This window comes from Podarcis bocagei (genome assembly GCF_964188305.1).
Source record: "Podarcis bocagei genome assembly, chromosome: 2".
NCBI lineage: Eukaryota > Metazoa > Chordata > Lepidosauria > Squamata > Lacertidae > Podarcis > Podarcis bocagei.
This window is the reverse complement of record NC_138126.1, coordinates 14344238-14370880: the sequence shown is the minus strand read 5'-3', so window position 1 is coordinate 14370880 and position 26643 is coordinate 14344238. Positions and strand designations below refer to the sequence as shown.

The following is a 26643-nucleotide window of genomic DNA, read 5'->3' as shown; positions in this document are numbered from 1 at the left end:
TAGACAGGCATGAAGCCTCCTAATTAAATTATAACTAGAGATTGATATGGCATAAAACAATTACTAATGATTGATCATAACATGAAAGAATACAATAATCAAGTTCTGTAGATGTGGTCAGCTAGGCATGAAGAGCAGGTCATGTTGTTTTCCATGAACATAGGATGACTGAACAAGGAAGGAATGTCTTGTTGTTTGGAACAGGTTTGCACAGTGTGTGCAGAAGCAGGGAAAAGATTATAAGCAAGACTTCCCAGAATGCAAGAGAAAAGGAGCAAGGCTTCCCCATAATGCAACAGTTATGGGCAGAAGGAAAACTTCCCTTTTAAACTGTGCAGGAAACTGGCTGATCAGTGGCTTCGTGGTTTGACTGATCCCACTGAAAGCAGTAAAAATAGGAAGCCCTGTTGCGTTCAAAGGGGTTGTTTGGACAGAGTCTCTGATCAGCATGCCTTGCAGGACAGGCTTAAAAAGGTAAAGGGTGTTGGGAAACTGCCAGGGAGATATAGTCCATCATGGCCCAAGCCGGCTGTCGGACGTCCATCAATCTCCCGTAGACAGGCAGATCCAGCAGTTAGCGGCACGAAGCCTTAGAAATAGATTCCCACATTCCAGGCTTGTGCACACTGTTTATCAGCAGAAACACAGCAGAAAGCTTGCACCACAGAAGAGCATATTTTACAGACTTTATTTAGCATAGAACAGAACAAAGAAAAACATGACCGTTCTTTGTCAGCGTCTCTGACCAACTGACAAAATCGAAAGGAACAACAGCAGAACATAAACATCCTGTGAACAGGACATGCACAGACTCTGTGACTCCCAAAGCCTGCTCCCTTTTAAGGTGGAACGGAAATATCCTAACAAAGGCACCCCTGACCATTAGGTCCAGTCGTGACCGACTCTGGGGTTGTGGCGCTCATCTCGCTTTACTGGCCGAGGGTGCCGTCGTACAGCTTCCGGGTCATATGGCCAGCATGACTAAGCTGCTTCTTGCGAACCAGAGCGGTGCATGGAAATGCCGTTTACCTTCCTGCCAGAGCTGTACCTATTTATCTACTTGCACTTTGATGTGCTTTCAAACTGCTAGGTTGGCAGGAGCAGGGACCAAGCAATGGGAGCTCACCCCGTTGCGGGGATTTGAACTGCCAGCCTTCTGATCGGCAAGTCCTAGGCTCTGTGGTTTAACTCACAGCGCCACTCGTGTCCCAGGACAAGCTTAGGAATCTATTATTATTATTATTATTATTATTATTATTATTACTACTACTTGCATCCTCCCTATCTGACTGGGTTGCCTCAGCCCATCTAGGTAGCTTCCAACAAAATAAAAACCATCAAAAATTTCCTTGTAAAAGGCTGCCTTCGGAAGTCTTCCATTTCTTAGAAATGGCCTTCAGTTTTAAAGAATTGCCCTCTTTAAGGAATCACGTGGTGTAAACATGTATGTTGTCCTCTACCTCCAAACACACACAGACACACACATAGTAGGAACAAGCAGTGCTTTAAAGTGCTAATCTTGCAAACTTGCCATTTAAGTTGTTTACTCCTGACCAAAGCTCCTGTTTCCCAAAAGGACAGGAGAGGGAGCAGAGGAGGAAACGGATGGGTTTGAAGGCTCTTTCCCTCAGCTGCCTCTCTCCCTTGAGGAACAAGAGAAAAGGGTGTTTGCAGGGCAGGAGGACAGAGGAGGCGGCAGCGAGGGCAGAGGGAGCAGTGGGTGGATCCCCTGCCTCTCCCAGGGGGTCCGGATGCAAGCATGGGGCTTCCTTCTTCTCCATGCAAGGGCCACCCATGTATTCAGAGCAGTCCTTTGCAAATTAACTCTTAAGTTCTATGGGATCTACTCTCAGGCCACTAATGTGCATACCATGCCAGCCTTAGGAAGGGAGGTGGGACAGGCAGGTGAAAGGAATTGCCAAAGGTGTTTGAAAATGGGTGAAAGCTCTTGGGAAGGGGATGCCCAATTGGGGCTTCTTCAGGGGCAGCGGAATCTCTTGGACAGGAGAATTCTTGAAAGGGCTCTGAGACTCCCTTGGCTTCTTCTTGCCTCCCTCCCAGGAAGCTGCAACTTGCTCTGGATTCTGCGCTCCTCAGGAAGCTGAAGCTGCAAACCTAGCTGAGACGGAACCTGCAACCCTGGCCAGGATGGAAGGAGGAAGATGGACAGTTGACCTGGTCAGGCTGTCTCCCGCATCCCTCCCCACAACCTCTGAGCATTCCCTCCCAGGACCCTTGGAGAAATCTGGTGAGTTCCAGGGGAGAGGAGATGGGGAGAGGGATAGATGGATGGTGGAGGGAGAAAGAGGAAAAGATGGAGAGGAGACAAATGGAAGGAAGTTCCTGACAGGAAGAAGGAAGTTGTGAGGCCTTCTCCAAAGCAGCTCTTTGTTTCTTGAATCCTTTTCGTAAAGTACTGGGTGCAGATTTTCTTAGGTGAAATCTTAGGTGTTATTTCCACGGTGGGAATAATTGATGATAATGATGTTGCACACCAATCCTGAAAAATCGGTGAAGGGGGATGGAAATGCTTCCCATAATTATTTATAATTAATGTATTTAAATCGTTTCTGTTACTTTTATTTGTTGTAGACAGGGACAGAGAGATACATTCCACCAGCATCAAAATACAATAAATGTAAGCACCTCCCCAGTTTGGTGGGCTAAGGGGCAAAGGACCCGTTGTCATGATACACAATTCCTGTGGCTGGAGGCTCTACACTTAGGATTGGACATATGAAGACCAACAGTGGTCAGTATTATTTACTCGGTTACTATAAAGGTAAAGGTACCCCTGCCCGTACGGGCCAGTCTTGACAGACTCTAGGGTTGTGCGCCCATCTCACTCAAGAGGCCGAGGGCCAGCGCTGTCCGGAGACACTTCCGGGTCACGTGGCCAGCAGGACAAAGCTGCATCTGGCGAGCCAGCGCAGCACACGGAAACGCCATTTACCTTCCCGCCAGTAAGCGGTCCCTATTTATCTACTTGCACCCGGGGGTGCTTTCAAACTGCTAGGTTGGCAGGCGCTGGGACCGAGCAACGGGAGCGCACCCCGCCGCGGGGATTCGAACCGCCGACCTTTCGATCGGCAAGCCCTAGGTGCTGAGGCTTTTACCCACAGCGCCACTCGTGTCCCACTCAGTTACTAATGATCGCCATAAAAAAAGAAGAAGCAAATTGTGTAAACTTGCCAATCTTTCAGACTGGGATTGTGTGTTAGAGTGAGTGGGATAATAATTTATACCACCCTGTAATTTTGTCCGTCCCTAAGCTTCCATGGAGATACTATGGTACAGCCTTGGTACAAATTTCAAAATAAGTACACAAAGCCAACAAAGAGACTCAGAAGTTTATAGTGGCACCAGCTTTCCTGGTCAAGAGTCCACTTTGTCAGACTGCAGCCCACAAAAGCTTAGGCCATAATACATTTAACAGCCTTTAAGGGCTGCAAAAGATGAATAAACAGAAGCGTAGTTCATCTATGGAATCCATCCTACAGGACACAGTGACAGCCAGCAACAGGGATAGCTTGAAGAAAAGGATAAGACTGACGTCTCTGCTCTGCCCTCGGGGTCCTAGGCAATAACGCTTCTTAATACTAGTTTCTGGAAAGCACAGGAAGGCAGAGAAGACTCTTGTGCTCCAGTCCTGCTTGCCGGTTTCCCACAGGCATCTGGTTGGCCTCTGTGAGAAGAGGATGCTGGACTAGGTGGGCCTTTGCCTGATCCAGCAGGCTCTTCTTAGGTTCCAATATATTGCAATATTCTTACAGTTACATGTAGCACTTAAGTTTCACTTATTTCACAAGGGAAATACTGTTACTTAAGCCTGAGATCATTTCTTCACTTCAGAAAGAAAAATACAGAGATGTGTCTAATAAGCTAATTCCACCATTGATTTGTAGTATAAAATGATGATGCTTTATTAAGTGTGAATGGAGTGATCATGTGTTGCTTCTCCCATTATCTCATCTGCTTTTCAAAAAATTTGGAACATACAGTGGAGAATGAGGATGTTACAATGAGAGAAGGTGCAGATTGGGATGGACAGGTGTTCAGTTCCTTTTTTGTCTTTCTTGAAAGTCTAACAGGATTCTCTTTGCCCCCAGACTCCCAAACAGGTGAGGAAGATAAAAGTCAGAATTCTATGGAGCCACATGGGAATTTATTGGGAAGAAGAAAGAAACTGAGGATACATCAACAAACTCACAAAGGAGAGAAACTATTTGAATGTATGAAGTGTGGAATGAACTTTAGTCATAGTCAAGCACTTAGAAGACATCAACGAACTCACACAAGGGAGAAACCATTTGAATGTATGGAATGTGGAAAGAGCTACACTCGAAGTGGGGCACTTAGAAGACATGAACGAACTCACACGGGGGAGAAACCATTTAAATGCATGGATTGTGGAAAGAGCTTCAGTCGAAGTGATAGACTTAGAAAACATCAACGAATTCACATGGAGAAACCATTTAAATGTATTGAATGTAGAAAGAGCTTCAGTAAAGATGAAGCACTTAGAATACACCAACGAACTCACACAGGGGAGAAACCATTTGAATGTAGGGAGTGCGATAAGAGCTTCAGTCGAAGTTGGGCACTTAGATTACATCAACAGACTCACACCGGGGAGAAACCATTTGAATGTATGGATTGTGGAAAGAGCTTCAGTCGAAGCGGATATCTTAGAATACATCAACAAAGTCATACAGGGGAGAAACCATTTGAATGTATTGAATGTGGAAAAAGCTTCAGTGGAAGTCGATATCTTAGAATACATCAACGAACTCACACGGGGGAGAAACTATTTAAATGTTTGGAGTGTGGTAAGAGCTTCAGTCAAAGTGGATATCTTAGAATACATCAACGAACTCATACGGGGGAGAAACCATTTGAATGTACTGAATGTGGTAAGAGCTTCAGTGAAAGTGGAGCACTTAGAAGACACCAACGAACTCACACGGGGGAGAAACCATTTAAATGTATTGAATGTGGAAAGAGCTTCAGTCGTAGTGGATCACTTAGAATACATCAACGAATACATACAGATAAACCATTTGAATGTACTGAATGTAGAAAGACCTTCAGTCAATATGGACAACTTAGAATACATCAGCGAACACACACAGAGGAAAAACCATTTGAATGTATTGAATGTGGAAAAAGCTTCAGTAGGAATGGAACACTTAGAATACATCAACGAACTCACACGGGGGAGAAACCCTTTAAATGTATTGAATGTAGAAAGAGCTTCAGTGAAAGTGGATATCTTAGAATACATCAACGAACTCACACGGGGGAGAAACCATTTGAATGTGTGGATTGTGGAAAGAGCTTCAGTCGAAGTGGATCTCTTAGACTACATCAACGAACTCACACAGGGGAGAAACCATTTAAATGTATTGAATGTGGAAAAAGCTTCAGTGAAGGTGGGAAACTTAGAATACATCAACGAACTCACACAGGGGAGAAGCCATTTAAATGTATGGAGTGTGGAATGATCTTCCGTAAAAATGGACGCCTTAGAAGACATCAGCTAACTCATACACAATGAAAACCACAGGTGTATTGACTGTGGAAAGGGTTTCAGAGGGAGTGGAGACCTTAATATTCATTAGTAAATTCACATGGGGGAAATGATATAAATGTATAGAGTTTTCCACTCAGGGTTCACTACTTACATCAAGAAACTCATAAAGGGGGAAATCAGTTGTAAATGCATGGAATAATGTTTTAGTGTTTGTACTTAAATTTGTATACACATATATATGTATTAAAGTAATGAAGGTCACATATACTAAATGTACAAAGTAAGTGGCAACTTTTTGCTAGATAAACAGGGAGAGAGTGTGAATCTGGAATGCTCAAGGTGTGTGTTGAATCTGTTGAGTTTTCAGGTCCGCCTTTCACTGCCAAAATGATGGGCTGCCCTTGTCTTGTAGATCAGCATTCCAGGCGCTCATTACTTGAACTTTGCATAATCTATTGAAGAGCTTTTTACTGATAGCATTTTCCAGCTGAATGAAAAGGTCTCTGTGTTAAATGTTCATTTGGGATTGCTTTTAAAACTCATCTCCTTTTTTCTATGCTCTTGTGTACCTGCTTGGAGCTGTTTTTATTAAATATTTTCTGCATTGGCTTTTGACCTGTGGAAGGTGACCAGTGAGGGTGTGGTTTTCTTAGTTCACAGAAATGTTTTAAAGGAATGTGTGAAAGAATTAGGGCTAGGGGAGATGAGTGAAAGGGACTGAGGAGTAAAGTGAAGATGGCTGTCAAATCTCTGAACAGAGGTCTGCAACCTAAGGCCCACGGGCTGGTTCCGGCCCAAATGGGTTCTGGATCCGGCCCGCGGATGGTCCAGAAATTGTCTCATGGTTCTGATTCATATAGTTCAGGCTGCACCACTTTATTCTCTCTCTTCCTGATGGCTGCACACCTCCATCCCTTCTCCTGGCTTCTGGCTTCTCCCCGCCCTGCGGAGGAAGGGGGCTAGACTTTGACTGGTGCGGGCAGCATTGTTTCCCTCTGATTGGTTGCAGATTTCTTTCCTCCTCCCTCCCTCCTCCTCGAGCTGAGAGGAAAGGGCCTGGGCTTTGTTTGTTCCAGCATGGTTGGTCGACGGCCGCCATTTAAGGCAGCCCCTCTCCTGCCCTCAACTGGCTCACTGCTCCTGCCGCCGCAGCGAGTGGTTCCGTTCTGAGACACCCTCCCAGGTGTATGAAGCCTTGTTTCCCTGTTTTTAACTCTGCTACCGAAACCGTCTTCCCCCTCCAGGACGGGAGAGCGGCGAACACGCATCTTGCAGAAGGAACCGCTCGCTGCATTCGGTAGCGGAGTTAAAAACAGGGAATCAAGGCTTCGCACACTCCAGAACCCTGGGAGTGTGTCTCAGAACGGAACAGATATGCTACGGCGCAGAACTGAGACGTTCGGAACTTTATTATTGGTTTTTGGTGCAATCTTTGGATCGTGTAGTAACAGAGAGAGAGAGACGCATGCACCCTCTTGCCTTCCCTCACGTTGCGCACTGCCCTCAACCTCAACTTTCCCTCTTGGTCAGGCTGCCGAGAGGGAGGGGACGGTGGGCTTCTGCTGGGCCAGAGCCGCTTCTCTTCTGGGCGACACCCCCCTCCACACACCCTCCCTTTTCTGTTCTGAGCGGCTGTGTTGCAGGGCCCCCAGGTATCATATAAAGACCCTCTATTTACAGCAAGAGCTGGTGAGTTGGCTGTGCAGCGGTGTTTTGAAAACTACTTGTGGTTTTGCCTGATCTTGGTGTCAGATTCCTTCTTTTTACGGAGCAATTGACTCCCTCTGGGGAAGATCCCTGGGAGACCCTGTGTGCTTGTGGCATCATTGCTACAGAGTTCTTGTGTACATGGTTGTGTTATAGGAATTCTAAGGTCATATATATATATATATATATATAGATATATATATCTCATATGTTCATAACTTTACAAGGCAAACACATACATAAACGAAGTGTCTGAAATAGTACAGGTGAGCAATCCTGAAACCATCTGTTTTGCAGTGAATAGGGCAGCAGGGGCCAAAGGTTATCTGGTAATTAAGGTGCCTGTTGTTGTTTAGTCCTTTAGTCGTGTCCAACTCTTCGTGACCCCATGGACCAGAGCACGCCAGGCACTTCTGTCCTCCACTGCCTCCCGCAGTTTGATCAAACTCATGCTGGTAGCTTCAAGAACACCATCCAGCCATCTCATCCTCTGTCGTCCCCTTCTCCTTGTGCCCTCCATCTTTCCCAACATCAGGGTCTTTTCCAGGGAGTCTTCTCTTCTCATGAGGTGGCCGAAGTATTGGAGCCTCAGCTTCACGATCTGTCCTTCCAGTGAGCACTCAGGGCTGATTTCCTTCAGAATGGAGAGGTTTGATCTTCTTGCAGTCCATGGGACTCTCAAGAGTCTCCTCCAGCACCATAATTCAAAAGCATCAATTCTTCGGTGATCAGCCTTCTTTATGGTCCAGCTCTCACTTCCATACATCACTACTGGGAAAACCATGGCTTTTACTATACGGACCTTTGTTGGCAAGGTGATGTCTCTGCTTTTTAAGATGTTGTCTAGGTTTGCCATCGCCTTTCTCCCAAGGAGCAGGCGTCTTTTAATTTCGTGACTGCTGTCACCATCTGCACTGATCATGGAGCCTAAGAAGGTAAAATCTCTCACTGCCTCCATTTCTTCCCCTTCTATTTGCCAGGAGGTGATGGGCCCAGTGGCCATGATCTTCGTTTTTTTGATGTTGAGCTTCAGACCATATTTTGCACTCTCCTCTTTCACCCTCATTAAAAGGTTCTTTAATTCCTCTTCACTTTCTGCCATCAAGGTTGTGTCATCTGCATATCTGAGGTTGTTGATATTTCTTCCGGCAATCTTAATTCCGGCTTGGGATTCATCTAGCCCAGCCTTTCGCATGATGAATTCTGCATATAAGTTAAATAAGCAGGGAGACAATATACAGCCTTGCCGTACTCCTTTCCCAATTTGGAACCAATCAGTTGTTCCATATCCAGTTCTAACTGTAGCTTCTTGTCCCACATAGAGATTTCTCAGGAGACAGATGAGGTGATCAGGCACTCCCATTTCTTTAAGAACTTGCCATAGTTTGCTGTGGTCAACACAGTCAAAGGCTTTTGCATAGTCAATGAAGCAGAAGTAGATGTCTTTCTGGAACTCTCTAGCTTTCTCCATAATCCAGCGCATGTTTGCAATTTGGTCTCTGGTTCCTCTGCCTCTTCTAAATCCAGCTTGCACTTCTGGGAGTTCTCGGTCCACATACTGCTTGAGCCTTCCTTGTAGAATTTTAAGCATAACCTTGCTAGCGTGTGAAATGAGTGCAATTGTGCGGTAGTTGGAGCATTCTTTGGCACTGCCTTTCTTTGGGATTGGGATGTAGACTGATCTTCTCCAATCCTCTGGCCACTGCTGAGTTTTCCAAACTTGCTGGCATATTGAGTGTAGCACCTTAACAGCATCATCTTTTAAAATTTTAAACAGTTCAGCTGGAATACCATCACTTCCACTGGCCTTGTTATTTGCAGTGCTTTCTAAGGCCCATTTGACTTCACTCTCCAGGATGTCTGGCTCAAGGTCAGCAACCACACTACCTGGGGTGTACGAGACATCCATATCTTTCTGGTATAATTCCTCTGTGTATTCTTGCCACCTCTTCTTGATGTCTTCTGCTTCAGTTAGGTCTTTACCACTTTTGTCCTTTATTATGGTAATCTTTGTACGAAATGTTCCTTTCATATTTCCGATTTTCTTGAACAGATCTCTGGTTCTTCCCATTCTGTTGCTTTCCTCTATTTCTTTGCATTGCTCGTTTAAGAAGGCCTTCTTGTCTCTCCTTGCTATTCTTTGGAAATCTGCATTCAATTTCTTGTATCTTTCATTATCTCCCTCGCATTTTGCTTGCCTTCTCTCCCCCGCTATTTGTAAGGCCTCATTGGACATCCACTTTGCTTTCTTGCATTTCTTTTTCATTGGGATGGTTTTAGTTGCTGCCTCCTGTATAATGTTGCGAGCCTCCACCCATAGTTCTTCAGGCACTCTGTCCAGCAAATCTAAATCCTTAAACCTGTTCCTCACTTCCACTGTGTATTCATAAGGGATTTGGTTTAGATTGTATCTTAGCGGCCCAGTAGTTTTTCCTACTTTCTTCAGTTTAAGCTTGAATTTTGCTATAAGAAGCTGATGATCTGAGCCACAGTCAGCTCCAGGTCTTGTTTTTGCTGACTGTATAGAGCTTCTCCATCTTTGGCTGCAGAGAATATAATCAATCTGATTTCGATGTTGCCCATCTGGGGATGTCCATGTGTAGAGTCGTCTCTTGTGTTGTTGGAAAAGCATGTTTGTGATGACCAGCTTGTTCTCTTGGCAGAACTCTATTAGCCTTTGCCCTGCTTCATTTTGATCTCCAAGGCCAAACTTGCCAGTTGTTCCTTTTATCTCTTGATTCCCTACTTTAGCATTCCAATCCCCTATAATGAGCAGAACATCCTTCTTTGGTGTCACTTCTATAAGGTCTTGTAATTCCGACCTGAAGAATTTGGAGCAAATGATTCAGCAAAGGAAACACAGCCCAGAATAACTAAGGAGATAGTACAAGAATACTTGGCCAGTTTAGATGTATTCAAGTCTCCAGGGCCAGATGAACTGCATCCAAGAGTATTAAAAGAACTGGCAGATGTGATCTCAGAACCACTGGCAGTCATCTTTGAGAATTCCTGGAGAACAGGCGAAGTCCCGGCAGACTGGAGGAGGGCAAATGTTGTCCCTATTTTCAAAAAGGGGAAAAGAGAGGACCCAAATAATTACCGCCCAGTCAGTCTGACATCAATACCAGGGAAGATTCTGGAGCAGATCATTAAGCAAACAGTCTGTGCGCACCTAGAAAGGAATGCTGTGATCACCAATAGTCAGCATGGATTTCTGAAAAATAAGTCATGTCAGACTAACCTGATCTCGTTTTTTGACAGAATTACAAGCCTGGTAGATGAAGGGAACACAGTGGATGTAGCCTACCTTGATTTCAGCAAGGCATTTGACAAGGTGCCCCATGATATTCTTGTAAAGAAACTGGTAAAATGCGGTCTTGACTATGCTACCACTCAGTGGATTTGTAACTGGCTGACTGACCGATCCCAAAGAGTGCTCATCAATGGTTCCTCTTCATCCTGGAGAAGAGTGACTAGTGGGGTGCCACAGGGTTCTGTCTTGGGCCCGGTCTTATTCAACATCTTTATCAACGACTTGGATGATGGACTCAAGGGCATCCTGATCAAATTTGCAGATGACACCAAACTGGGAGGGGTGGCTAACACCCCAGAGGACAGGATCACACTTCAAAACGACCTTGACAGATTAGAGAACTGGGCCAAAACAAACAAGATGAATTTTAACAGGGAGAAATGTAAAGTATTGCACTTGGGCAAAAAAAATGAGAGGCACAAATACAAGATGGGTGACACCTGGCTTGAGAGCAGTACATGTGAAAAGGATCTAGGAGTCTTGGTTGACCACAAACTTGACATGAGCCAACAGTGTGACGCGGCAGCTAAAAAAGCCAATGCAATTCTGGGCTGCATCAATAGGAGTATAGCATCTAGATCAAGGGAAGTAATAGTGCCACTGTATTCTGCTCTGGTCAGACCTCACCTGGAGTACTGTGTCCAGTTCTGGGCACCACAGTTCAAGAAGGACACTGACAAACTGGAACGTGTCCAGAGGAGGGCAACCAAAATGGTCAAAGGCCTGGAAACGATGCCTTATGAGGAACGGCTAAGGGAGCTGGGCATGTTTAGCCTGGAGAAGAGGAGGTTAAGGGGTGATATGATAGCCATGTTCAAATATATAAAAGGATGTCACATAGAGGAGGGAGAAAGGTTGTTTTCTGCTGCTCCAGAGAAGCGGACACGGAGCAATGGATTCAAACTACAGGAAAGAAGATTCCACCTAAACATTCGGAAGAACTTCCTGACAGTAAGAGCTGTTCGACAGTGGAATTTGCTGCCAAGGAGTGTGGTGGAGTCTCCTACTTTGGAGGTCTTTAAGCAGAGGCTTGACAACCATATGTCAGGAGTGCTCTGATGGTGTTTCCTGCTTGGCAGGGGGTTGGACTCGATGGCCCTTGTGGTCTCTTCCAACTCTATGATTCTATGATTCTATGATTCTATGGTCAATTTCAGTTTCTTCAGCACCAGTAGTTGGTGCATAAACTTGGATTACTGTGATGTTAAAAGGTCTGCCTTGGATTCGTCTCGAGATCATTCTATCATTTTTGAGACTGCATCCCAGTACAGCTTTCGCCACTCTTTTGTTGACTATGAGGGCCACTCCATTTCTTTTACGGGTTTCTTGCCCACAATAGTAGATATGATAGTCATCCGAACTGAATTCGCCCATTCCCGTCCATTTTAGCTCACTGATGCCCAGGATGTCAATATTTATTCTCGCCATCTCATTTTTGACCACATCCAACTTACCCAGGTTCATGGTTCTTACATTCCAGGTTCCTATGCAATATTTTTCTTTACAGCATTGGACTTTCCTTTCGCTTCCATGCATATCCGCAACTGAGCGTCCTTTCGGCTTTGGCCCAGCCGCTTCATCAGCTCTGGATCTACTTGTACTTGTCCTCCGCTCTTCCCCAGTAGCATGTTGGACACCTTCCGACCTGAGGGGCTCATCTTCCAGCGTCATAACTTTTATATGCCTGTTGTCTTTGTCCATGGAGTTTTCTTGGCAGGGATACTGGAGTGGCTTGCCGGTTCCTACTCCAGGTGGATCACGTTTGGTCAAAACTCTCCACTATGACCTGTTCATCTTGGGTGCCCTGCTCGGCATAGTTCATAGCTTCTCTGAGTTCTTCAAGCCCCTTCGCCACGGCAAGGCAGTGATCCATGAAGGGGAAATTAAGGTGCCTGGTCGAGGCAAATGTAAGATATATGGCTACTTGTCTGCCATTTATGGATAGAAGGAAATATAGCTCTTTGCCTCCCATAAAAGGTAATAGGAAATGGGTGTATCCTTTATGATTGGTTCTAGCAAACAGCCAATAGGAATTTCAACCAGGCTGATTGGACAGAGACAGCCAAAGGAGGAGCAAGGGGGCTGGGCTGAGGGAATATAAGTGCTGGCCATCAGGGCTGGAAGGGCAGAGCTTTGGTAACCATATACCACTGTGTCTCTCGTTTATTTGTCTGACAAATAAATTATTATTTTAATTTCTCTATTGCTGCGTTGAATATTTAATTCCAGCTAAGCGTTAACCACAAGCAGGGTGCTACAATAGGAATTCTAAGGTCATATATATAGATATATAGATATATATATCTCATATGTTCATAAATTTACAAGGCAAACACATACATAAGTACATAAACGAAGTGTCTGAAATAGTACAGGTGAGCAATCCTGAAACCATTTTGTCTCTTGCAAGTTGACTTCAAATGTTTCTCTGTAAGGAGGAAGGAAATGGGAAAGCCTCCCCATTGTCTCTTTGCTGACAAATCCTGTCTTAAGAGCGTATCTGTGTATGAAAAGGGTGAGCCTGTGACCTGGATTCAGGAACTAAAGAATTAACCATCACCAAAAATGGCCAGGATGCCCAGGTAAAAGCAATCAATGACCATTATCAGGTATCCTGGCAGACAGGTTTTCTGCTGTAGACCACCCCTTCTGTGATGTATGTATGATGTTTTGGGGGGTGGTCTTGAGCTACAGAGGAGGCAATTTTCAAATGTCTATATAACAGCTTGCACACCATTGTTCTAGGTTCCTCTCCTCCCTCCCTGCATGTGGGGAGTGGGGGACCCTGTTACAACAGTTTGATAAAGATCATGCTTGCTAGCTGCTTTGCTTCTCAATATTCTCTGGCTGGCCTGTTGTTATTATTATTATTAATAATAATAATAATAATAATAATAATAATAATAATAATATATTATTATTACGGTCAGAGACCAGCTTGCTACTTAAGGACTCTATATGGGCTTTTATTTTTATTTTTTTATATAAATTTTTTATTGCGTTTCTTTTCATAGGTTCACAGGTTCATTTACATAGCAACATACAAGAAACAATTTTTATAAGTAAAGAAAAATAGAAAAAGAAAAAAAAGTTAAATATGTTTCAAATCATCTTTCAAGAGATTACTTTCTATTGGACCTCCTCACGTCCTCCCAACATTGCATTATTTAATCTAACAATAACAGCAATTTATTACCTTGTTTCACCACTTATTGTACCTTTGAATTTATTATGTTACCAATTTCAAAAGTTTGTAATTTGATTTTAGTACCTTTATAATAAACATAATATATTTGTTTCAAATTTGTTTCCTTTTTTTGTCTTGACTTACTTTATCATTTACTTAATCAAGTTGCAGAAGCATAACGTTTCCTAATCGTGCACAATCTTAACATTCAAACAGCTTATAGTATTTTTGCAAATAGTCCTTGAATTTTTTCTAGTCCTCCTCCATTGTTTCTTCGCTCAGATCTCGGATTCTGCCAGTCATTTCTGCCAACTCCATGTAATCCATCAACTGCGTCTGCCAGTCCTCCAGTGTGGGTAAATCTTGTGTCTTCCAATATTTTGCGATAAGAATTCTTGCTGCTGTGGTTGCATACATAAACAAAGTTCTGTCCTTCTTTAACACCTTCCGGTCCACCATGCCCAGAAGGAAGGCCTCTGGTTTCTTGGGGAAGGTATATTTAAATACCTTTTTCAATTCATTATATATCATTTCCCAGAAGGCCTTTACTTTCGGGCAGGTCCACCAGAGGTGAAAGAATGTCCCTTCTGCCTCCTTACATTTCCAGCATTTGTTATCAGACAGATGGTATATCTTAGCCAACTTGACTGGGGTCATGTACCACCGGTATACCATTTTCATAATGTTCTCTTTCAAGGCACTACATGCCGTAAATTTCATACCGGTGTTCCACAACCTTTCCCAGTCCTCAGCCATAATGTTATGTCCGACATCCTGTGCCCATTTTATCATAGCAGATTTAACTGTCTCGTCCTGTGTATTCCATTTAAGCAGCAAGTTATACATTCTCGAAAGTACTTTAGTTTTTGGTTCTAATAACTCCGTCTCTATATGGGCTTTTAGATACTCCATAAGGGAGTATCCATAAGGGAAAGGGAGCAGTATTTTTAGTATAACAGCTGCATACAGGTATTACTGGACAGAGCCAATCGTCTTCCACCCCCCGTACAATTATGGTGTTTGGGGGAAAAAGGGGCTTTTTCCGGGGGTACTCAAAGATCCACAACATTCCCCAACTGTTCAAAGTATGGCACTTACTATAACAATTCCATGGTGAGTACCTGCACCTTTATTGCTTTAAAAGCAAGCACTGAAAAAAGGGGTTGTTTTTAAAATTTATTGCTTTATTTTTCATGACAGAAAATGAAGCAATAAACTCCACCTCTGTACTTACAAATTAAAATTGCCCTCCACTTTCTCTCAGTACTTCCCACGAAGAATATTTATTTCACATCCATAGTGTACATTCAGCACGTATTGAAAGTACATGGTTCCCCCAAAAAGATTCATGGGAGGGGTTGCATGTGAGGAATTATTTGGCAGTTAGTTAGTCTGTCCGGCAGCTGCTGCTGCTGCAAGTCCCTGTTCAATGTTCCTTTTTTAAAAATAATTTTTATTAACCGGCCAATCAAATCAAATTAAATCACATCACATAAATTCCGAATTACAAAGCCGAATTTTAAATTTTGTTGGGGGGACCCATATTTCAAGATCTGAAGGGAGATTCTGATCATCTTCTTGCTACTGCGTTAATGTCCAAATCAGTCCAAATCAATCCAAACAGAGTTCATAATTCTATCCAGTCTTATCTTTCTGTTTCCACATCACATCTTGTTCATATATTTTCTCTTTTTTCTTTATGATCTCTTCTGATAGTCTCCTTAAGCCGATAAACACCAATAATAATCCTGTGTGAATTTTTCCGTGTTCTTCCAATTGTCAAATCGAGATGGTTTCCATATATCATCGCCTTCATAGATAACATCGCTCTTTCCATCATTAATCTCGCAAAACTGTCGCTCTTAAGTCCCATTGAGGAGTTTCACCCACAATATAAAAACAGCTCTATTTCTCCTCTCAGACTTAAGTCCTCCGACAGAACTTCCCAATATGGCGACGGCATTTTTAACTGCATCATTCCAAAGCTCTTATACATTCCACGCTCTTCTTAAAACATGCTTTGGTTCGAAAGTTTATCTCCACACAGCCTTAAATCCACAGCTTAAGTCCTTAAAACGACATTTCTGACTCGTGAGGGGAGGGGATTCTTGTTTAATCACATAAGGAAAGAAAGGAAAGTTTTCCCCCCCTCCCCCATCAGTCATTTGCCATACTGAGTCTTGGCGTATCTTCTCATGATTTCTCTTTTTCCTCCGACTCGTCTTATTTTATCAGAGATCTCTTCTGTTAGCAGTCTTTACTCCCCCTTCTTCCTTGAGATATGTGCATTCCTTCATCCAAATTGTTTCTTTTGAAGTTCTTGCAGCTAGTGGCACAGATCACGGACGGCGTCCAGGAGCACCGGAATCCCACAGGAGGGCTTTGTGCCTAGTGCCCCCATCCCCACAAATTCGGGGGTGGTATAGGGCACAGCAGGCAAGGCAGTCCCCCTACCATCCTGGGGGTGGGGTAGGGAGGCTAATTACTCCCATCATAGCCTCCAAATTACCTCTTGTGGGTCGGAGAGATGTTATTGTCAGCCATCTTCTGATGCGCCCCCTAGTGGCCCCCCTGTTCAATGTTCCTGTGTTTGTGAGGAGAATAAAGGACACTGCAAAAGACACTGTGTGTAATGAATGTGCAATAAGCCAGAGAGAGTGTGTTCCCTCCCTATAATGTAAACAGGGAGACTTCTGTCCAAGAGATGGGGGGGCTGCCCCTTCAGCAGACATCATAAACACACACACTGATTACCAAAATCAACACAATCACTTCTGCAAATGTCCCCACAAAACACATCATTAATTTTTCCTACCTATTCAAAGGGCCTCTATTGCACATAACAATTCACTGATAAATGTATCTATTTACTGGCTCACTGGGAAATCTTCAGAAATTCATATAGAATCACTCGAGTGTTGGATTTACACCATTCCAACGTTGTTCTGTTCAGGAAGGAAATGGCTGCCAAGGGAGGAGCTTGGGACATGAGTGAGGGCAGCCATAATCCCTAAAGTGTGAGGCCATGTACTCAGCAGCTCCTTTGCCTGAGTAATAATCCCTGGCATCCTGATACCTGAGTGCGGGACAGGTAGCCATTCCAGAAACGATAGCAAACCCAGATCAAGACAAAAGGGTGTGATTAACTTGACTGGGAAACAGGGACATGTAAATATCTCTTTTGCATCACTTGATGAGTGTATGGTGGAGGTCAGTCGAAGGGTGGGGGAAGCCCTGATGCTCAGGTTTCTGTCGCCAGACCCTCCCAATTTGTGATGTAATTTGTAATGTATCCATGATGTAATTTTAGGGGTGTTGTAGGTTTCTCTGTAAAACTGATCAAAGTGGGCGTCATCCTTTGTTCTGGGCTTCCTTCCTGGTGGTGGGTGGAAGTCCTGTTGCAATAGTTTTTTAAAAATAAAGATCAGGCCTCCTGGCTGCTGTTTTGCTCCTATATTCCTGGCTGGCGTCTTTGTTTGGTAATCCAGGTGAGCCCAAGGATTTTCCTTTAACAAGACCCTTGAACTTGCTCCTTATAATGCAATCTGAACAAAACTGGTGAAGCAGTGACGACAATATATTCTTGCAAGAGCTGGGAGCCAAAGCAGGCACAGTCCAGCTGGGGCAAAGAATGAGCTTATATTCCCTATGCACACGTTCCCTCCCTCGTCTCCCCATTGCTTGGGTGCTACAAGGTTTTCCTTCCCCCAATTATAAAATAACAGACAAGAGGCTGAGCGTGGAAACAAACTTCTTCCTCCTCAGAGTTGCCTCCACTTCCGGCTTCACCAGCAGAGAAAATTGGGGCTTGCAAAGGAAGGAGGGAGGAGAGGAGGCGGGAAGCGGGGCTGCGTCATATGGAGGCGGAGGAGGGGGCTGCTTCCTAATCAAGCCTCCTAATTAAGCGCCCTCACTCCCTGCCTCCCACGCGGGGGCTCCCATTCCCACCCCCGCTGCCCGGGATTTCAGGTGAGTGCAAAGCCAATGGCGGGGAAGGAGGGAAGGGGCTTTGCGAGGGGGTCCAGGATAAGTAGCCGCTGGATGGGGAGGAGAGAAGGGAGGAAAGAGAGCTGTTTTCTTAAAGGGAGCCTGGGGGAGGAGAAGCTTCCTCCTGCAGGGATTTGTTGGAACGGGAGTTGCAGGGAAGGAGGCGGGAAAGGGGAGAGGGGTGGGCATTGCTGGCCAGGATCGCCTTAATAATAGTATTAATTTTAATTTCAATATTTATACCCCAGCCTCAGTGTCCGGTGTGGGAGCATATGCCCCCTTTTGCCCGTCGTTCAGGCTTAATGCTTCATGGTGTGCCTGTTAATGGATCTTTTCAATTTACAAATGTTATATCCCCTAACCAAACTTTTTGGCCTCCACTACAATTGACCCTCCATGAGCCTGCCCCCATTTGTTTTCAAATTGATGAGGGAGAAGAATCATGGGGCATATATCCAAACTGTCAATATACATTGAATTTCACTTTTAATAGCTCTTGTTCTCTTACAGGAACATACAGTGACCAATCTCAGTGCTATAGGAATGACACCAGTGCATGGCTAAAAACTAGAAAGGAAGCCTACCATGCGGCTTGGAGTCTGAATTCTTCTATCCCTGGCTTGGCAAATGCCACTGATGAGCAATTTCATATCAGTTCTTTATTTACTGCAGCCTTTAATTGGTCCCAACAGAGTAGTAATATCAGCTATTTACTCCAAAGAGAGTTATGGTTGCTTTGTGGCGAAAAAGCATACAAAGCCATTCCTCAAAACCTCACAGGCACATGTACATTGGGTATCGTGGTCCCATTGTTGTATAAGGTTGATAAGTTACCATCTTCTCTTAGACTACAAAATCGCCGGGAGGTTAATTCACCCATAAATCAATATACCGGTACCCAGATTTCTCGAGCCTTGCTGCCCCCAGTGGGTGCAGCAATGAACTATAGGGACCTCCATCGGCTAGCAAATTGGACTGAAGGATTATTCAATGATACCATAAAAGCATTGATGAATCTCAACCAGGAGGTGTCTGAAATGAGAGAGGTGGTATTACAAAATCGTTATGTGTTGGATGTCATTTTGGCCTCAAAAGGAGGGGTATGTGCACTTGTTCATTCTCATTGTTGTATGTTTATTCCTGATAATAATGTCAGCATATCTGCGACGATTGATCATATGGAAACCATGGTAGCTCACAATCCGCTTGCCCCCCTCCTTCCGTTGATCCATGGGCATTGTTATATTCTTGGCTTCCGGATGGGAGTTGGCTTTGACATTTATTGTTTTCAGTGATCCTTATAGTAGTTATTTGCATTATTTTGTGTTGCTGTATACAATGTATTCCTTCTTTAATCTCTGTATGTACTGCATGGTTCTCCCATCAACGGCCTGCTTCAGGCCTTACAAGGGTTGCCTATCGTGCTCGATATAAACGTATTGGTAATGAAATATATGACTCTGATTAATAAAATAAAGAAAGAGGGCATGTGGGAGCCATGAAGCCATGGCAGAGGCTTGTAGTGCCGCTGGTGCCTCACTGACCTCGGTGACGCGGCATGTCCGTGCTTTGCAGTGTATTGAGCGTATTGACCTTATATGGAGTTGTGTTCCCGCTGGGCAGTACAGTGGTGCCCCGCAAGACGAAATCAATTCGTTCCGCAAGTTTTGTCGTCTAGCGAATTTTTCGTCTTGCGAATCACGAAATCCCATAGGAATGCATTGAAAATCAATTAATGCGTTCCTATGGTCAAAAAAAAGTCCAAACAAAGCCAAATTTGGTACAACAACAGTTTATTAACTGCTCTTTAAAGTCACACATACTGTAAAGAGCAGTTCAAAAATTGAAGCGAAAATAAATTAACTTTATAAACAAAACATGTCTTTGTTTTTAGACAAAGGAAACAAAGTCGCGAGACGTTTTCGTCTTGCGAAACAAGCCCATAGGGAAATTCGTCTTGCGAGGCAAATCGAAAACGGAAAAACCTTTCGTCTAGCGAGTTTTTTGTCTTGCGAGGCATTCGTCTTGCGAGGTACCACTGTAATACCATATATGGTAATGAGTGTTGTATAGCCATGATCGGGCGATGTGACGTGGGACATTGGCAGATGGCCACGTAGGCTGTTAGAGAAAGGAGAGGATAATAAAAATACCAGAGAGGAGGAACGTTCAAGTGAGCTGCCCTCCACCCTGAAGATACTCGCTGTCTCTGTGTTTTTTCTATGCTGCGCACCACTGTTGATGGCTGGTTTCCGTCAGTCTGGCTTCCTTCCTTCCTTAGGCACCAAGTGAAAGCATTGCTCTTCTCCCAGGGGTTTGGCTCAATAAACAATCTATGGACTTCACAACTGGATTGGGGGGGAGGGTTGTTGTTTTTATTTCTTACTCTGCTATGCATCTCTGTGTTTTTCTATTGTAAGCTGCCCTGTGATCTTTGGAGGAAGGGCAGTATAGAATTGAAAAGAATAGCAGTAAAAATAGGTTTTAAAGAAGTGCCCTCTTTAAGAAATCACGTGGTGTAAACGTGTATGTTGTCCTCTAGGTCCAAACACACACAGAACACTCACAGTATGAGCAAGCAGTGCTCCAAAGTGCTTATCTTGTGAACTTGCCATATAAGTTGTGTACTCCTGGTCAAAGTTCCTGTTTCCAAAAAGGACTGGAGGGGGGGTCACCTCACCACTTTTTACCCACCCCACTCATGGAAGGCAGAGGACGTGTTCATTCACAATCCCAGTAAACCATGTGTGTATCTGAAGTAACCCAGGCGCTGCAGCTCCTTCCCCTCTCACTGGGATGCAGAGGAGGAAACAGATGGGTTTGCTTGGCAGGAGGTTGGACTCGATGGCCCTTGTGGTCTCTTCCAACTCTATGATTCTATGAAGGCTCTTTCTGCCTCTCTCCCCTGTGCAAAAAGAGCAAAGTGTGTTTGCAGGGCAGGAGGACAGAGGAGGAGGCAGCGAGGGCAGAGGGAGCAGTGGGTGGATCCACCGCCTCTCCCAGGGGGTCCTGATGCAAGCAAGGGGCTTCCTTCTTCTCCATGCAAGGGCCACCCATGTGTTCAGAGCAGTCATTTGCAGATTAACTCTTAAGGTCCAAGGGATCTACTCTCAGGCCACTAATGTGCATACCATGCCAGCCTTAGGAAGGGAGGTGGGACAGGCAGGTGAAAGGAATTGCCAAAGGTGTTTGAAAATGGGTGGAGGGTTTTGGGAAGGGGGTGCCCAATGGGGGCTTCTTCAGCGGCAGCAGAATGTCTTGGGCAGGAAAATCCCTGCAGGGGCTCTCAGACTCCCTTGGCTTCTTCTTCCCTCCCTCCCAGGAAGTTGCAACTTGCTCTGGATTCTACGCTCCTCAGGAAGTTGAACCTGCAAACCTAGCTGAGACTGAACCTGCAACCCTGGCCAGGATGGAAGGAGGAAGATGGATGGTTGACCTGGTCAGGCTGTCTCCCGCATCCCTCCCCACAACCTCTGAGCATTGCCTCCCAGGACCCTTGGAGAAATCTGGTGAGTTCCAGGGGAGAGGAGACGCGAGACAACTCCAGTAGTAATTATCTCAGGTTTATTGCTCAAACTCATAAATCACTGTGGAGCTCAGTCTTCAGCCTGTTCATCCCAGCTTGCAGTTGCCAAGTCCTCCAGCAAAGAAGCCCCCACTTTCCCCTCTTCTCACAGATTCTCTCGAGCCTACAATTTTTGGGACAGGCTATTTCCGGGGTCTCTGTGTCAGAGCTCAAACTGGAGCTAACGGTCTGTGTCCCCCCGGACACCCCCTCTTCCTGCTCTTTGTTCTTTGCTTCTGGTGCAGCTTGGCTGCTCCTCCCCTGCTTCACCTTCCAACTGAATCACATCTCTTGCGTTCTCAGGCTCTGTCAGCGGAGGCACGAGAGGCTTGAGATTCACAGAACTGAAACCCTGTAATTTTGTCCGTTCCTAATCTTCCAAGGAGATACTGTGGTACAACCTTGGTGCAAATTTCAAAATAAGTACACAAAGCCAACAAAGAGACTCAGAGGTTTATAGTGGCACCAGCTTTCCTGGTCAAGAGTCCACTTTGTCACACTGCAGCCCACAAAAGCTTAGGCCATAATACATTTATCTGCCTTTAGGGGCTGCAAAAGATGAATAAACAGAAGCATAGTTCATCTATGGAATCTATCCTACAGGAGACAGTGACGGCCAGCAACTTGGATAGCTTGAAGAAAAGGATAAGACTGACATCTCTGCTCTGCCCTCGTGGACTAGGCAATAACGCTTCTTGATACTAGTTTCTGGAAAGCACAGGAAGGCAGAGAAGACTCTTCTGCTCCAGTCCTGCTTACCGGTTTCCCACAGGCATCTGGTTGGCCTCTGTGAGAAGAGGATGCTGGACTAGGTGGGCCTTTGCCTGATCCAGAAGGCTCTTCTTAGGTTCCAATATAGTGCAATATTTTTACAGTTAAATGTAGCTCTTAAGTTTTACTTATTTCACAAGGGAAATACTGTTACTTGAGCCTGGGATCATTTCTTCACTTCAGAAAGAAAAAATAGATGTGTCTAATAAGCCAATTCCACCATAGATCTGTATTAAAAAACGATGGTGGTTTATTAAGTTTGAATGGAGTGATCATGTGCTGCTCTTGCCACAATCTCATCAGCTTTCGTAAAATTTGGAACCTAGAGAAGATAGTGGAGAATGAAGGTGTTAAAATAAGAGAAGGTACAGATTGGGATTGACATGTGTTCAGTTCCCTTTTTGTTTTTCTTGAAAGTCTTACAGGATTCTCTTTCCTCCCAGACTCCCAAACAGGTGAGGAAGATGAAAGTCAGAATTCTATGAAGCCACATGTGAATTTATGGGGGAAAACAAAGAAATTGAGGATACAACAAAAAAGTCACAAAGGAGAGAAACTGTTTGAATGTACGGCATGTGGAAAGAGCTTCAGTGAAAGTGGAGAACTTAGAATACACCAACGAACTCACGCGGGGGAGAAACCATTTAAATGTATTGAATGTGGAAATAGCTTCATTAGAAGTGAACACCTTAGAATACACCAACGAACTCACACGGGGGAGAAACCATTTAAATGTATTGAATGTGGAAAGAGCTTCAGTCGAAATGGTACACTTAGAATACACCAACAAACTCATACAGGGGAGAAACCATTTAAATGTATTGAATGTGGAAAGAGCTTCACTACAACTGGTAAACTTAGAATACACCAACGAACTCACACAGGGGAGAAACCATTTAAATGCATTGAATGTGAAAAGAGCTTCAATGAAAGTCAAACACTTAGAGTACACCAACGAATTCATAAGGGGGAGAAACCATTTGAATGTGTGGATTGTGGAAAGAGCTTCAGTCGAAGTGGAACACTTAGAATACACCAACGAGCTCACACAGGGGAGAAACCATTTAAATGTATTGAATGTGGAAAGAGCTTCAGTCGAAATGATACACTTAGAATACACCAACAAACTCACACAGGGGAGAAACCATTTAAATGTATGGAGTGTGGCAAGAGCTTCAGTGATAGTGGAAATCTTAGAATACACCAAAGAATTCACACAGGGGAGAAACCATTTGAATGTTTTGATTGTGGAAAGAGCTTCAGTGAAAGTGGAGCACTTAGAAGACACCAACGAACTCACACAGAGGAGAAACCATTTGAATGTTTTGAGTGTGGAAAGAGCTTCAGTAAAAGTGGAGACCTTAGAATACACCAACGAACTCACACAGGGGAGAAACCATTTAGATGTATTGAATGTGGAAAGAGTTTTAGCATAAGCCGCACACTTAGAATACACCAACAAACTCACACGAGGGAGAAACCATTTAGATGTATTGAATGTGGAAAGAGCTTCAGTCGAAATGATACACTTAGAATACACCAACAAACTCACACAGGGGAGAAACCATTTAAATGTATTGAATGTGGAAAGAGCTTCAGTACAGGTGGGAAACTTAGAATACACCAACGAACTCACACAGGGGAGAAACCATTTAAATGTATTGAATGTGGAAAGAGCTACAGTGAAAGTGGAGCACTTAGAAGACATCAACGAACTCACACAGGGGAAAAATCACAGATACTTTAATAAACCGCTTAGGTGTTTTTTACCTTTCAAACAACGCCAATGCTTTCAGCCCCAGAAAAGGAGCTCCCCTTGGTGTCAGCGAAGGGGTCCAAGGGAGCATTTGGAGCCCTGCCATTCCTTCTGTCCCTGGCCCCTTCCCCTCCTCTCTATGCCATCCCAAGGCCACTCTTGACTCCACAGCAGGAGACTGGATCTGTCTGTGATGGTGAGATGTCCTGGCTGGTTGACGGACCACTTCCTGTTTCCTGGAGCTCCATCCTGCCTTCTCATGCAAGGTGGTGTCATGAAGCAGGTGAAGGCTGTGTACACCTAAGGGTGGCGCAGCGGGTGGGTGGGATTCTGCTTAACCTTTCCCTGTCTGCTCCTTTTCTGGATCCAAATCCCCACACAAAAAGGGGTAGTGTGAGGGCGCAATCAGTGTTATGGAGCTGCACTGAAAATCATTGCTTTGTGACTGTAAGAGGCCCTTCTCAAAAAAACAACCATCAAGAGAATTTAAGCTATAGAATTTAAAACAAACAGATAATTACAAAAAAGAAAGCAGTCTGGTACCACATTGCGTAGGAGTTATTTTAGCACACTGTACCTGCGGCTGCCTTTGAAAAGAGCTCAGAAACTTCAATGGCTCAAAGAGCTGCAGACACATTATGGACCAGGGCTGGCTATAGGCAACATATGACTCCCATAATAGAACAGCTCCATCTGCCTAATTGTCTGTTTCTGGACACAATCAATGTTTCCACAAGAAGAGGAAGATAGATTTGGAGTGCCGCATTTTCAAAAAAGATGGACACACGACTATTTCTTTGTGGAGCTGAAAGGCATGCCCGTGTGCCTCATTTGTGGTGAGGCCCTCTCCGTCCTGAAGAAGACCAACCTGCAGAGGCACTACAGGACGAAGCACATCCAGTACGAGGAGTTCCAAGGGCAGCTGCGCCAGGAGAAGGTCAAGGCGCTGAAAACGGACCTGTTGGGTAACCTGTGGCCCCTCCAGATGATGTGATATTGCAACTCGCGTCTTCTTTAGCCGTTGGCCACGCTGGCTGGGGCTCATGGGAGCTGGAGTTCAAGGATCTAGGTCCACAAATGCCGGGGAACAATTCAAATCCCTCCTCAGTCGTGAAGCCGATTGGGTGTCGTAAAGCTGGTCGCCATCTTTATGCGAAACCTCCCTCGCAGGGCTGCTGTGTGCCTGAAAGCAATATATCTTGTGGTGGGCTTGATGAGGGGAGTGTGGAACAGAAATTAATTCATAGGTAAGAAGACAGGAAATAGTTCTGAATCTGACTGAAAATGAAGGATTCTTTGACTCTAAATTGCATATAGCAAGCACCTGTGCCTTTCCCCCCTCCCCCCAAAAAAAACTCAAACATGGTAGCTGGTCTTGTCAAACGGGCCAGTATAATGTTCATTTGGCAAGTTTGTTGTTTAGTCGTTTATTTGTGTCCGACTCTTCATGACCCCATGGACCAGAGCACGCCAGGCACTCCTGTGGCCCCTCCAAATTGCAACTCACGTCTTCTTTAGCCGTTGGCCACACTGGCTGGGGCTCATGGGAGCTGGAGTCCAAGGATAGAGGTCACAAATGCTGGGGACAATTCAAATCCCTCCTCTGTCGTGAAGCTGATTGGGTGACTTAAAGCTGGTCACCATCTTTATGCGAAACCTCCCTCGCAGGGTTGCTGTGTGCGTGAAAGCAATATATCTTGTGGTGGGCTTGATGAGGGAATTGTGGAACAGAAATGTAAATAAAGCATTCTTTGTCTCCAAATTGCATATAGAAAGCACCTGTGTTGTTGAACTCTAGCTGAAGTCTCAGCATCTGGTTCCTCAGCACTCTGCACTCTCTCTCTGGAAACCTCCAGCTGTCAGGTGACAGGAACCAGCCATTGCCTCCCAGTTCAGAAACAGTCTGCCAAGAGCTGCCAAGAGCTGAGATTGGAAGTGGACAACCAAGGAAAGTTAGGGGAGCATTTTCATTGCCACGCTTATGAATGTTGATTTGAATCAATTCATCTGATGTGTTCAAAATAGTAGGGAAAATTTATGGTTGACACCACCTTGGGATAGTTTTGACAGGAATTCAGGGAACTAGGAATATTTTTAGTTCCATCAGGGTTGATGGATCAGCAAATAGCTGGAGAGGATTAAGGGGTGGGGGCGGGAATCAGGCCTTCTTTCTCGTGTGACAGATAACCGATTCCACAGTTCTTAAATGTGACCATTTGCTGCCTCCCAAAATGATGCTTAAGCCTCTCACCCCCCCCCAAAAAAAACACCATCTCAAACATGGTAGCTGGTCTTGTCAAATGGGCCAGTATAAGGTTCATTTGGCAAGTTTGTTGTTGTTTAGTTATTTAGTTGTGTCTGGCCTCTGTGAGAACAGGGTGCTGGACTAGGTGGAACTTTGCCTGATTCAGCAGGCTCTTCTTGTTGTTGTTTAGTCGTTTAGCCGTGTCTGACTCTTCATGACCCCATGGACCAGAGTGCTCCAGGCACTCCTGTCTTCCACTGCCTCCCGCAGCTAGCTTGGTCAAACTCATGTTCCTAGCTTTGAGGACACTGTCCAACCATCTCGTCCTCTGTCGTCCCCTTCTCCTTGTGCCCTCCATCTTTCCCAACATCAGGGGGGTCTTTTCAAGGGAGCCTTCTCTTCTCATGAGGTGGGCAAAGTATTGAAACCTCATCTTCAGCATGTGTCCTTCCAGGGAGAACTCAGGGCTGATCTCCTTCAGAATGGAGAGGTTTGATCTTCTTGCAGTCCATGGGACTCTCAAGAGTCTCCTCCAGCACCATAATTCAAAAGCATCAATTCTCCGTCGATCAGCCTTCT

At 44.7% G+C, this 26643-nt stretch overlaps 2 protein-coding genes and 1 long non-coding RNA gene across 12 annotated transcripts in view; 2 read left to right on the top strand and 1 right to left on the bottom strand.

The window, feature by feature from the left end:
- Nucleotides 1-26643, top strand: part of LOC308580343 (uncharacterized protein) — a 117563-nt gene that overhangs the window by 17133 nt on the left and 73787 nt on the right. Inside the window, exons 1-2 of one of the 9 annotated variants that reach the window (XM_081181725.1) lie at nucleotides 14632-17709; nucleotides 21050-21236. The exons of 6 other annotated variants lie outside the window; for them this stretch is intronic. In XM_081181725.1, the coding sequence (XP_081037851.1) occupies nucleotides 21137-21236 (100 nt within the window). In that variant the 5' untranslated portion in view covers nucleotides 14632-17709; nucleotides 21050-21136. Of the gene's footprint in view, nucleotides 1-2264; nucleotides 2556-10501; nucleotides 10605-14631; nucleotides 17710-21049; nucleotides 21237-26643 lie in introns of those variants that run through there. 2 more of the 9 variants (XM_081181721.1, XM_081181726.1) reach the window with 2 other exon arrangements.
- On the top strand, nucleotides 2762-25581 carry LOC308580906 (uncharacterized protein). 2 transcript variants are annotated; one of them, XM_081183196.1, is made up of 2 exons: nucleotides 2762-3745; nucleotides 22489-25581. In XM_081183196.1, exon 2 carries the CDS (start codon nucleotides 22545-22547, stop codon nucleotides 23808-23810), a length of 1266 nt encoding a protein of 421 aa, XP_081039322.1. In that variant the 5' UTR covers nucleotides 2762-3745; nucleotides 22489-22544; the 3' UTR covers nucleotides 23811-25581. The 2 variants fall into 2 exon arrangements, with proteins under 2 accessions (XP_081039322.1, XP_081039323.1); XM_081183197.1 differs by lacking the exon at nucleotides 2762-3745 and adding an exon at nucleotides 21628-22104 and having other exon boundaries at nucleotides 22507-25581.
- Nucleotides 23709-26643, bottom strand: part of LOC308581284 — an 89066-nt gene continuing 86131 nt past the window's right edge. The window contains exon 3 of the long non-coding RNA XR_014004926.1: nucleotides 23709-23833. This is a non-coding gene — a long non-coding RNA (uncharacterized lncRNA). The remainder of the gene's footprint in view (nucleotides 23834-26643) is intronic.